Here is a 12,776-nt window from a genome sequence, read left to right as displayed (position 1 = left end):
CTTCTAACCATTTTTTTGTTTTCAGAGAATCAATCCCAGTATGGTGGGAGATGAAGGATTTTTTGACTTACTGTGCCGATTTCAGAGCAATCGGATGGATGATCAACGATACTCCTTCACAAGCAGTCAGAAAGGGTTGATAAGTAATACACCAGCCTCATCGACCCCATCTAAAATATTTGGTGAGTGTGAATTTCTGGCTACTTTATTACTTGTCTCCAATCAAGAGAATATATTGTCTCCTTTTCAGTTCGTTTCTTTTGGATATTTTGTACTTTGTTCACATTTCTAGCCTATTCTTTTGTCAGTGTGGTGTTTCTAGCATTTTACTTTTGACTGGAAGCAGTCTTGATAACAAGCTTAGACTGAATCTCCACCTTTGTTCTTTTGTTTTACATTTTATAAAAGAAGGATATCAAAAAATTGGGTTAGTAGCAAGATGGAATTTTCCCAACTACATGTATTTGTAAGACCACTCTTGACAAAACAAATTTACTATAAAGGTTATGTTAATAATTGTGGCATACTTCATTCAATTGCAGACCAAATGTATCCTGGAGCACTGGGCTCGGACACATCTACGGTGAATGTGACTTCAGTATGCCAGCTGCGAGAGAAGTGTAGGGAACAGGATAATCATATCTTTAATGGATCTCACTAAAGCAATCAACACTGTCAGCAGCCATGAATAGACAAAACTTTGAGGAAACTAGCTATTCCATTGAACTCCTTTATTCACATTCTGCCCTTTTCACAACAGCATGACTTCCAACTGTTTCAGAGAAAAGAATGGAGCAAATCTGGCATGTGTCGTAGCTACGCTGTTATTTTCTTCTCCATGCTGTTGACCTTTGCCAAGTCAGATCAAACTCTATTCTATCCAGGATGAAAGTGAAGATTAAAAACATAGCCTGATGCTGTGCTTGTTGACTCCAATGGAAACTCAGCGGCACAGCCTCCAGAATAGATTACATCTCTGAAATCTAACTTGCCCTACTTTTGTCCAAACCAATAACATTCATAGTGTCACATTTACAGTAAGGATCACACTTCAAAAAAAAATGTAGTGGTTGGGAAATTTTACTTCCTGTAAATTTTGACTCTTGATGCAGAAACTGATACATAGAAGGAAAGAAGCTACCGCCTTGGGCCATGATACATGCATGGAAATATGGCAAGATGATTGTTAGGCCTCAAACAGCAATTTTTGTTTGTGCACATAAGGTCAACTTATGGCTATTTAGAAAGAAAGCTTTCACAATTTAACATTTGTCTGTAGCATTTTGTTGACTAAATTACTAATGCAACAGCCCTCTCTAAGGAAAATCTCCCTTGCTGGCTTAGGCACTTCTGCAGAAAGGCAGGCATGTGCAACTCAAGGATTTTTGGTATAATGAGCTAGCTGGAGCCAGCCAAATCGTCGCTGCTTGGATGATTTTTTTTTTTGGTCATCATTGATGGTCCCTCACAGAATTTTCTTCCACACTCACGGTGACTCTGTAGGTGGCTGTACAGACCCGAGTGCTTCCACTGGCTCTGTTACACTTGGGACGGAAGGTGGTCACAGGAAAGGGCGGGTGGGGCATTGATGTGGCAGCACAGTCCTTGCACTGTTTTCACTGGCATCTGCTTTTCCCTAACAGCAAGGTTCTAAGTACTCTCAACCCTTCTGGATATTCCTCCTCCACTTTGGAAAGTCTTGGGCCAGTGATTTCCTCTATGTATGTGGGAGTGCTGCACTTCAGTGGGGAGGCCTTGAGGGTATCAACTTCCTGCTGTTTCAGGGCTGGAAGTAGAGCACCTGCTTGGGGAGTCTCGTTGGTCATGCAGACGATGTGCCCAGACCATCGCAGCTGATCAAAGATTGTCAGTGCCTCGATGCTGGGGATTTTGGTTTGGTTGAGGAAGTTGGTATTGGTGCATCTATCTTCCCAGCAGATTCACAGGATGTTGTGCAGACAGTGGAGGTACTGCTCCAGTGTTTTTAAGTGTCTGCTGTAAACTGTCCACATCTGAGCCAAAGAGAAGGGCAGGAACTGCCACAGCTCTGTAAACCATGATTTTGGGTTGTTGGTGGTGTTGTTGTTGTCGTCGTCGTCGTCGTCTGCCCTTTTCCCCTCATGGCCGAAGACTGCGCTAGCACATTGGAGACATTGCTGGATCTCTTCTTCCATGGCTGCTTTGGCTGACAGGACATTTGAGGTATTGGATGTGGTTAATGTTCTCCCTGCAGACCTTGATTAGGGGTTTGCTCCATAAGCCAGGGCAACTTGGCGGAGGACCCTCAATTCACTGATGTTCAGGGTGAGACCCATGCTCTCATGTATCTCCATAAATGTGCTAATGTTGGTTTGGAATACATCTGAGATTGCACTTAAACAAGCATCATCTGCTTAATGCAGCTCAATGATACTAACACTGGTTGGGGTGACTTTAGTTTTGGCTTGATGGCAGTGGTGGAATAATTTCCTGCTGGTTCAGTAAGTGGCTTCTGTCAGCAATGAGGTGAAGCAATGCAGTGAGATTGATCAGGAACATTGTTGGAGCGATGATGTAACCTTGCTTGATACCAGTTAGAATGAAGAATGCTGGTGGAGCCATTTGTCATTATCACCACTTTTATCTTCGTGGAGCAGGCAAAGGATGGTGGCGAGCTTCGTGTTGCAACTAAAGTGGTGGAAGGTGCTCCACAGTGCTTTCTGATTGACAATGGCAAAGGCCTCTGTAAACTCGAAGAAGACCATATACGGGGGGGTAGGTTCTTATCTCTGTATTTCTCCTACAGCTATGATCCGTTGAAAAAATCATATCCGTGTGTCCCTCTGTGGTTGAAAGCCACGCAGTGATTCTGGGAGAAGTTCCTTGGCCACAGGGGCAGGATATTTGAAGAGCACCTTGGCTATGACTTTTCAAATAGTTGACAGCACGGAGATTCCCTATAGTTACCATAGTCCAACTTATGAGCTGTTACCAAAAGGGGAAAAACTGTGGCATCTTGGAACTCTTCCCAAATGGGCATCTCCTTCCAGATAAGGCAGACAGGAGCTCATTGCAGCTGCAGGAGCTCTTTGTCTCCTGTAGCGGGGATACCGTCTGCCTCCGACAGCCTCATTATTCTCTACTTGCAGGGCTGGGGTGTTGCTGAGGTGTGGCATGTGGCATGTAGCATGCTGTGGGATGTGTTCAAGGATGCCCAGATCAACGATAGAGGTCTCTGAAATTATGTCTCCCCAACCCCACCCCAGTGTTATTTGATGACCTCTTTTGTCTTTAAGAGTCACTATGACCTTGGTCAACAGTGGGGTGGGGCCTTGGGTGTTTGGTCTGTAGGTGGTTGACAGCGCAGAAAAAACCCTGCATATTATGGTTGTCAGTTATTCATTGGGCTTTCAGTGCTTCCTCCAATCGCCACTACTTTTTAACGTCATGGGTTTATTGTTGAACCTCAGTCTTCAGTCATCTGTAGGCCTGCCTTCTGAGTGTGGTTGCTGTTTTACACTCAAAAATGCCATGCACTTCCAGGTTTTCATTTCTTGGATCTCCTGATCATTCTTATCAAAGTAGTCTTCGTATTTCCTGATTGTGACCTGCTGAGTTTTTGCAGGCATTGATGATGGCAGCCTTGAGGGCAGTTCAGAGGCTGTTGGGATTCTGCAATTTGTTGTTTCCGAGGGCCACTAGGTTTGAGGAAAGGAGTTGGTTGTATGAGGCTATTTTTTTCCTGGATCTTTGAGTATCTGAGTGGAACACCTTACAGTACTGCTTCTGTTATCGGCACAGTAATGGGGCTATATTTACGTTGATTCTGGCTCGGATCGGTAGATGGTCCATCCAGCAGTTGTCAGCTCCTGCAGTGGCACAAGTGATTTTTTTTTTTAAAACATCTTTCCGATCCCTCACTCTGTAATCAAGGAGGTGCCAGTGTTTGGAGGATAGGTGCTGCCTCCTTGTCTTGTATTTGTCCCTTTTTGGCAAAACAATGTTGGTGATAAGGTGGTTGTGTTGCAGCATTTGGCCAGAAGAGTAGTGTTGGCATTTTGCTTCCCTACTCCCTCTTTCCTGATTTACATTACACCCCCCCTCCCCCACACCAAACCAAAGATCTACACTTTTGCTGACCTTGGAGTTGAAGTTGCCAAGAGTGATTTAGTTTGTCAGCTGCAGGGAACTGGTGATAGATTGGTCAAGGTTGGAGTAGAATTCCTCCTTGTCCTCAGCTGCTGCATTGAGCATTGGTGCGTATGCACTGAATACTGTGACATTTGGTTCTGAGAAAGGGTGAGGCAGAGCGTAATGAGGTGCTCACTTAGTCTACAGAGTGAGTCAATCAGTTAGTCCACCAGTTTGTCTTTGACAAAGCCAACTGCACGCTTGCAGCGTTCTTCGGCTTTGCCTTTCCACAAAACAAAGTGTAGCCACCACCTTTTTGTCTCTGAAGGGTGATAGCAATAGAGTAGTGCCTGAATTTCTGGGCAGTAATGGTGATGCAGCGTTCTGGTTTGTCACTGGCAGGACTGTCCAGAAGGGTCCTGACGTTTCCGGTCCCAAACTTCATCCTGGGCGTGTGGAAGGTGCCTGTGTGAGAGTTCTTTTTAATGTGGGGAAGCTGGTATACAGTGGCTACCACGTGGGCTTAACAACCCGAAGTCATTGGATTGCCTGTGGTGGAGTGCAGACAAGCAGTTTGGTGCTAGGAGCGCCTCCTGTTGGGGTAGTGTGAGGTCTGATGTGAGGAGAGTGAGGCAGGGGAGAAGACAAGGACAGGACAGTGGCAGCCATTGTGTTGGTCCCTCTCACTTTGATTTCACAATCACCAGTGTGGGGAATTTGAAAGCACTGGGCTGAGGGCATTTATAAAAGCACAAACTGGGTGGTGTTATGACTGGTCTGTGGAGTGTTATTAAAAACTACTGGGGGTTGCAAATACAATGGGCAGTGGAAATATATCAGCAGTTGGTCGGACAGGTTATCACTTGGCGCTTGTAAAAGCACTGGGTTGGGTGGTGCTTATATAACCACTGGGTCTGGGCTAGGGGAATATGGCAAAAATCTCACTGCAGCATCAGCAACAGGAGCTGGAGGCAAGTGGGTAGTTTGTGGGCTATGCGGCCACTGTGCTAGGCTCTGTTCCAAACACAAGCCCAGCTTGGTGGCAGCCAGGAAGTAGGAGGAGGGATGCTTAGGTCACAGTCCCAGGGTCTTTCAGAGCAGGAGAGGTTGAACAGAGAGGGAGAGCGAGAGCGAGAGAGGAGGAGGGCGGGCAGGCAGGTGCACGCTCAGCGGTTGGTTATCAGCCAGGTTATCTTTGCCAACTTTTGCCCAGATTTTTGTAAAAGTGATATGAAGGCCCTACATGTTGTTTTTTCATGTGGGAGATATTTGTCATTACCTGTGGACTGATGTGTACCACCATGCAGCATGGTAACATGCACCCAAACTGATGACCATCTAAAACACCACCTGATAACCACTTCATAGGTAGAATTTGTTGCAGAACCTACCGCTCTTGGATTGGTCTCTTACGTCATTGACAAAAGTGCATGATGTGAAATGATACCATCACCAAGGATTTGGTTCCTATCCATCAACTTGCCAAGATGAAAGGTTGCTGAGTCACTCATTAGACCTTTTGATCTTTATAAAGAAAAGGTTTGTTGTATTTAGCTTATTATTTTTCCCTGGATTTAGACTATTTGTATAAATTGGAATTGTCTGTTTGATTTCAGATGTATTTAATGAGCAAATTGCTGTTTAACTATGTCAAGGTTACTAGGACTGTATCTTTTTAGGAGAGATGATGGCCTGGTGGTTATATTGCTGGACTGTTAATCCGGAGACCCAAGTAATGTTCTGGGAACCCAGGTTTGAATCCTGCAGCGGCAGGTGGTAGAATTTGGAATTAATAAAAATCTGGAAGCAGGAGACTAATGATGATCATCAATCCATTGTTAAAACCCATTTCGTTCACGAATGTCCTTTCACAGAAGGAAATTGCCATCCTTACCTGATCTGACCTACATGTGACTCCAGACCCACAGCAATGTGGTTGACTCCTAACCACCTTCTGTGAGATTAGGGATTGGCAATAAATGCAGACCTAGCCTGCGATGCCCCCAGATGTGAATGAATTTTTAAAAATTTAAACCAGTCAGAGAAAATCATGGTAATAAAATGTGAGGCTGGATGAACACAGCAGGCCAAGCAGCATCTCAGGAGCACAAAAGCAAATCATGTCCTTTTTTGAGGGTACAGTTTGTACATTTTGTGCTAAAATGAATATATATCAATAACCTTGCTGTTTCTACTTCAGGTACCTCACCACAGACAGGTGAGTTTTTGGATCTGCTTGCAAGCTCCCAGAGCCGTCGACTAGATGACCAGCGTGCAAGCACTGGCAATCTTCCAGGTTTACGGGTAGACCAACATAATTATCACTCTGTATTTAGTCACCTGATCACCAGTGCAGACAGCAAGGAGCCAGATGATTCTTTCTTTGACATGCTGGTAAAATGTCAGGTAAGCCACACTTTAATACCAGGCATCTTTTAAGCAAATGTGGTTCCTAAACCTTGCTTCATCCCCATCTTTTCTACAAAGGCAAAGTTGTTATTGAGAATCATCTTGTGCCTCCACTCCATGATACAAAGCTGGATATGAGGGTGAACTATGAGGAGGATGCAGAGGTGCTTCTGTAAGATTTGGACAAGTTGTGAGAGTGGTAAAAGCACAGCAGGTGTAGTACAATGTGGATGATTGAGAGGAATATCCACTTTGTAGCAAATGGATTAGGAAAGAAGGTGCAGCAAGACCTGCGAGGTTTTTGTACACCAGTCATCGAAAGCGGTCACACAGGTGCAGCAGGCAGTGAAGAAAGCAAAGGTTATGGTAATTTTCATAGGGTGAGGATTTGAGTACAGGAGCGGGGATGTTGTACTGCAAATGTACGGGGTCTTGGTGAAACTATATCTGGAGTATGACACAAGAAAGGAGATACTTGCCCTAGAGGGAGTTGGGGGAGGAGGGGTCTCTCCAGGCTGATACCACAGAACTGCCCTGGGAGGAGAAATTGGTTTGATATTCACTAGAGTTTAGTAGTATAAGAGAGGAGTTGATAGAATTGTGTGTGTTTCAAACAGGGCTGCAGAGACTACTAGAAGGGAGGATGTTTCCCCTGATTGGGAAGTCAGGAACCAGGGGTCACAGACTTGGGATATGGGGTAGATCATTTAGGATGGTGAACTTGTGACATTCTCTACCATAGTGGGCTACGGAGGCCAAGCCACTGAATATATTCGAGAGAAATACATTTTCAGACTTAGAGGTGTCAAGGGGTATGGTAAGTAAGTGAAAATATGGCATTGATGAGGACTGATTCAGGATTCTCCCGATTAGCAGAATAGGCTCAATGGGACAAAAACTTACTCCTGCTCCTTTATGTTGTTGAGGCTCTCATTTTTAATTTTTTGACACCCTAAAATTACTTGTAGGACAATATCCCTCTTTCTTCCTACAACACTAGCACCAAAATGGATTATAACAATTGTAGTGATAGACTAAGATGGTGGCAGAGCAGGATGCTTCAACTGGAACTCATCTGCTCCACCCATTTCTTTTTCTTCTCCTCTTGTTTCTTTTCTTCACTCCTCCTGGTCTCCGCATGACGTCCTGGTGAGCGAGTGAGTCCTGCTCAGGTATGTTCCAGAGGCAGCAGCAGCAGTTGCAATGGCATCATGGCTTAAGGTGGGAAAAAAAGCAGTGAGCGAGATCACCAAGTATTTGGTACTGTGACAGTGGCATAGAGAACAGGCAGCTGAGGTCTCGCCTCAAAGACTGTTGAACTTTTAACTTTATTCCTTTTTTCCCTAGGTTTACATTAATTTTAATGTCAACTGCTACCTCTTTTAATTTTTCTATTTATTCTGCGAAGGCAATGCTTAACATTTTTAAACTTTATTGTTTCATTGACTACTTTGTACCTTTTTTAAACACTCACTGTTCTCCTGTACTTGAATACATGTGACAATAAAATCTAAAATCTCTATCTGTTCATCCATTCCCCACCCAATCCTTCAGAGAATGTTCTGTAACAGTTTAGTGACATCCCTTTTCCTGACACCAGGAAGACAAACTATAATTGTGGGGTTACGTTTGGAAAGAATCCGTCAGTTTTCCTAACTACTACATCCTCCATCACTATGTCCTTCTTGACCTTCCTTTTCTCCTCCAATCCTCTCACTTCCACCACCCTGCACTGCTGAGCTATTCATGGTGCTGTGGAACTTAGCTCTGTCCCCAGAAGTCTATTTTTCTAAATAGTTTAACTTTGAGGACAAAATGTAGGCAATCACTGTACTGTTCCCTTGACTGTTAGGCAGCCAGCCATAAATCCTCAGCCTGGATGCTCTGAAGATGCTGAATGACCACTTCTAGATACATGCTACCCTTGTAGCTCTGTGGATTCCCTAAAGGAATCCACAGCTGCTGTTCAAACTTCTCCAGCTGACATTTGCTGCACATGTGGGAGTCAGGACTTTTGGCTCAGAGCTAATACAGATATGAGGGCCATTGGGCCCCTCGAGTTCCCTCATGGCATAGGATTGTGTCCAATGTGATTGAGGTAGCCTGACATGCCTTTATTTATTGGACCGCAACCTGAAGTTTTTTATTTGCTGGAAAGCTTTTAAGCTTATGCTGATTTAATGTGAAGTTGCCAATTATTGGATCATTGTATTCTAATTTTGAAAGAAGGAGACAAAGACAACCATAATACTTCCAAACTAGAAACTTGTACTGTAATGTCACTCCTTGATTTATAGTTGCAATTTTGTGTAATTTTATTATTTTCTTAACCTGGCATAGAAACTATTTAAGCTTTCATCAAATGGTTGTCCATATTTTGACTTGACCTGCTTATAGTAATACAGCATGCAAACAGACCCTTCAGTCCAACTAGTCCACTCTGACCATATTCCCAAACTAAATTAGTCCCACTTGTCTGCATTTGGCCCATGTCTCTCAAAACCTTTTGATATTCATGTACTTATCCATATGTCTTTTAACTATTGTAACTGTACCTGCGTCAGTTCATTCCACACAAAGAACTGCCTCCTGTTCTCTTAAAACTTGCTTCTGTCACCTTTAAAAATGTGTCCCCTAGATTTGAACACTCCCACCCTAAGGTGTATAGCAAGGCTCTTTTCCCTATCTATGCCCTCACGATTTTATAAACCTCTTGGGTCACCCTTCAACTTCCTACCTCCCACTGAAACAAGTCCCAGCCTATCTAGCCTGTTTTTTAATAACTCAAGCCCGCTATTCCTGACAACATCCTGGTAAATCTTTTCCGAACCCTCTCCAATTTAATAATAATCTACTTTGTAACATGATGACCAGAATTGTGCACAGTACTCCAGAGGAGGCCTCAATGTCCTGTACAATCTCAACATGACATGGTGACTTCCATACTCCAAAGGTCTTAGCAATGAAGGCAAGTGTGCTACATGCCGCCTTAACCACTATGTCTACCTGTGACGCAAATGCCAAAATTGGTAATACCTTGCCTTTATCTAAAGTAGACTCCATCTGCCACTCATTAGCCCATTGACCCAACTGATCAAGATCCCTTTGGTGTCAGCAGCAAGCTTACTAACCTGGCCACCTCATATTCTCATCCAAATCACTTTTTATAAATGACAAACAAGAGTGGACCCAGAACCAATCTCTATGAAACTCTCCTGGTCGCTGGTCACAGGTCTCCAGTCTGAAAAATGACCCACCACCATCCTCTGTCTCCTACCATCAAGCCAATTTTGTACCCAATTGAAAAGCTCACCTTGAATCCCTTTTACTAATTAATCTACCATGCAGTACCTTGTAAAAGGCTTTTCTAGAGTCCATGTAAACAACGATTACCGCTCTGCCCCCCAGTCTTTTTGGTTCCTTTCTCAAAAAGCTTAATCAAGTTTCTCTCACGCACAACCATGCTGACTATAAGATTCTTGCAAAGATTTGTAGCTCAGGTTGTTGGCTTGCTCACCGAGCTGGCTGGTTACTGTACAGACATTTTGTCACCATGTTAGGTAACATCAGTGCAGCCTCTGAAGTGATTGTTGGTCTACTTCACTTGCTATTTATATGATCTGGTCTCTTAAGTTGGGTTGTCATTTATGGTTCTTTTCTGCATGGGTTTGTACATGGGGTCTAATTCCACGTTTGTTGATTGTATTATGGGTTGAAAACCAGGCCTCTAGAAATTCTTAGCTCAAGCCAACCACAGACATGCATGGGAATTCCATGTGGAGTATAACTACATTGCTTCATTGGAGGCCACACTGATGATGATACCTAGCATGGTGACGAAATGTCTGCACGATAACCACCAGCTTGGCAAGCAAGCCAACAATCTCGGGTTGACCATCTCTAATTGGTCCTTGCTGCTCCAAATGCATGTAAATAGAAACATAAAGTTTGAGCAGGAGGTGGCCATTTGGCCCTTTGAGTTTGCTCCGCCATTCTTCACTATAAAGGCTGATCATCCAACTCAATAGCCTAGTCCTGCTTTCTCCCCATAGCTTATTGATCCCATTCGACCCAAGTGCTATATCTAGTCGCCCTTTGAATACATTGTGTTTTGGCATCAACTACTTCCTGTGGTAATGAATTCCATAGGTTCATCACTCTGGGTGAAGAAATGTCTCCTCATCTCATCCTAAATAGGCTACCCTGAATCCTCATATAAAGACCACCCCTGCTGGTTCTGGACACACCCACCATCATGAACATTCTCCCTGCTCTGGCCTAACCCGTTCTGTTAGAATTCTAAGTCTGATCTGCAGACCCACCATCCCCAGAATCCGAATCACTTCCACGTGAATTAGAAAAAATTCAAATATGGAGCTGTGCTAAAATGCAATCTATGTATTTTAAATTTTAAAGCAATATTCTAGAATTTTAATTTGCTGAAAAATCATGAACCTCAGAACTGTTATAAATGACAAATCTTTAATTTCTTCATTTGAGCATTTGGTTTAATATCTCTAATTGTTTTATTCTTCCTTCAGGGTGCGAGACTAGATGACCAGAGATGTGCTCCACCACAGACTGCACATAAATGTATTACTGTTCCTGATGAAGATTTCTTCAGTCTAATCCTGCGATCTCAGGCAAAACGCATGAATGAACAACGTGTGGCACTTCCCTCAAATGTGGAAGAACAAAAGAGGGAACTCTCTCAATGATCTAAATATCTACAATGCTTGCTTACACCGAATTAAGAACCTAACTATTCTCGGAAAATTGAAGTTGATGTCTTGGATTTGGTAAAATTTACCCTGCACTTTGGAATAATGGCAGCCTTGGATTCTAAGTTTCTGTCCACAAATGGATGTGGCTTTTCAGTTTTTTTTTGTTTTTAATTCCCTTCCATTGTTCAGTTTGAAATTTTCAAAGGAATTAAAGCTGAACCAATGGTTGTTAATTCCTGTATAAACTGGTCAAAAAATACATAAGTAATCCCATTTTTTCATCATCAATCTAATGATGAGTATAACAAGATCATCCAGTATTTTAAAAGTGGAGATCAAAAAATCAATATTGGTTACATTCATTTTTAAGATTTACATTTCTATTAATATAATATTGCAACCTTTTTGAAAGAAAGCAATCTAAAAGCTGAGTATTATCTATTTTACGATTTCATTTTGAACTGATTGTCAACATTTAGTTACTATAGGAAATCATCGGTATTTATAAGTTATCTGATGTACAAATATTTGTCGTCTCAATGTGCTGATTTTTATTTTCTCAGTTTAGAAATTTTCTTAAACTGATGGATTTCTGGATTTAGAAAAAAAAATCTGCTTAAGAAGTGCTTTTAGTTCTTTATTGCAAATCCAGTACTCGGCATTTATATTTCAATTTTTCTTGTTTTTGTGGTTGGTGTCAGTCTTGAATTTTTGCATTTTGGGTTTAAAACCTCCAAATCTATCCCTTTCAGGTCACTCAATGTTTGCTATCAGTCAGGTAAAAAGATATTTGTTTGACTTTTACAACTGCATTTTTTTTAAAAACATAAGTATTCTTCCAAGTTGTACAAGAAGAAAAACAATTCTCGACTATCTAACAGGACAGGTGTTTTTTTTAAAATTGAAATCTCAGGATAAAAGTTATCAAAGAGGCATATTTAAGAATTTTTTTCCTACTAGTGTCTCTGAGCAAATAAAACAATTTGAGTTGGTAATGTTTCTTAACACTATGCATTCTGTAAATCATCTTTTTGTTTTTAAAAAAACAATAATGATAGGATAGAGGGGAATGAACAAGCTTGCAAATATTGAGTCAATATTTGGTGGGTTTTTTTTGGGAGAAATAATCCCAGGCAGCTGAGTTGGAAATTTGTTCTCCCAAAACAAAAGGAGCAATTTGTATTTAGTTCATTACAAAATGCTGAATTTTGGCAAAATGTAGTACTTCATTACTTTTGTAATCCTTGCCTACCTAAAAAGAACAATTTTTTTTAATCCCCCTCCATATTGATCACTATATTGGCTTTCAGTTTAACTACTGTATGTTGGTTGTGTGTTTATTTTGCAATGATGTAGTGTATTCTGGAATCATGACTTCAATAATGTTACATTAAAGTATGCAGCCTTCAAATCAGAGTTCTAACATCTCTTTAAGACTGTATTTATAAAGTAGAATTATTGTGGTCAATTGCAATATTTTTCAGTGATCCAAATATGAAAGAATATTGTCAATTAAGAATATTTGAATGTGCC

The 12,776-nt window shown here is 41.9% G+C and overlaps 1 protein-coding gene across 8 annotated transcripts in view; it reads left to right on the top strand.

Moving 5' to 3' along the window:
• Positions 1-12,657, top strand: part of gpsm2 (G protein signaling modulator 2) — a 57,858-nt gene extending 45,201 nt beyond the window's left edge. For all 8 annotated transcript variants that reach the window (XM_059647805.1, XM_059647807.1, XM_059647804.1 and 5 more), the window contains 3 exons: positions 26-182; positions 6,311-6,516; positions 11,061-12,657. In XM_059647805.1, coding sequence (XP_059503788.1) covers positions 26-182; positions 6,311-6,516; positions 11,061-11,237 — 540 coding nt within the window. In that variant the 3' untranslated portion in view covers positions 11,238-12,657. The remainder of the gene's footprint in view (positions 1-25; positions 183-6,310; positions 6,517-11,060) is intronic.
• Positions 12,658-12,776: the final 119 nt, after the last annotated feature.

The sequence above is a fragment of the Stegostoma tigrinum genome, chromosome 8 (genome assembly GCF_030684315.1).
Source record: "Stegostoma tigrinum isolate sSteTig4 chromosome 8, sSteTig4.hap1, whole genome shotgun sequence".
In the NCBI taxonomy this organism is placed as follows: domain Eukaryota; kingdom Metazoa; phylum Chordata; class Chondrichthyes; order Orectolobiformes; family Stegostomatidae; genus Stegostoma; species Stegostoma tigrinum.
Note: the sequence above shows the minus strand (reverse complement) of the source record. Positions and strands in the feature narration are given on the sequence as shown.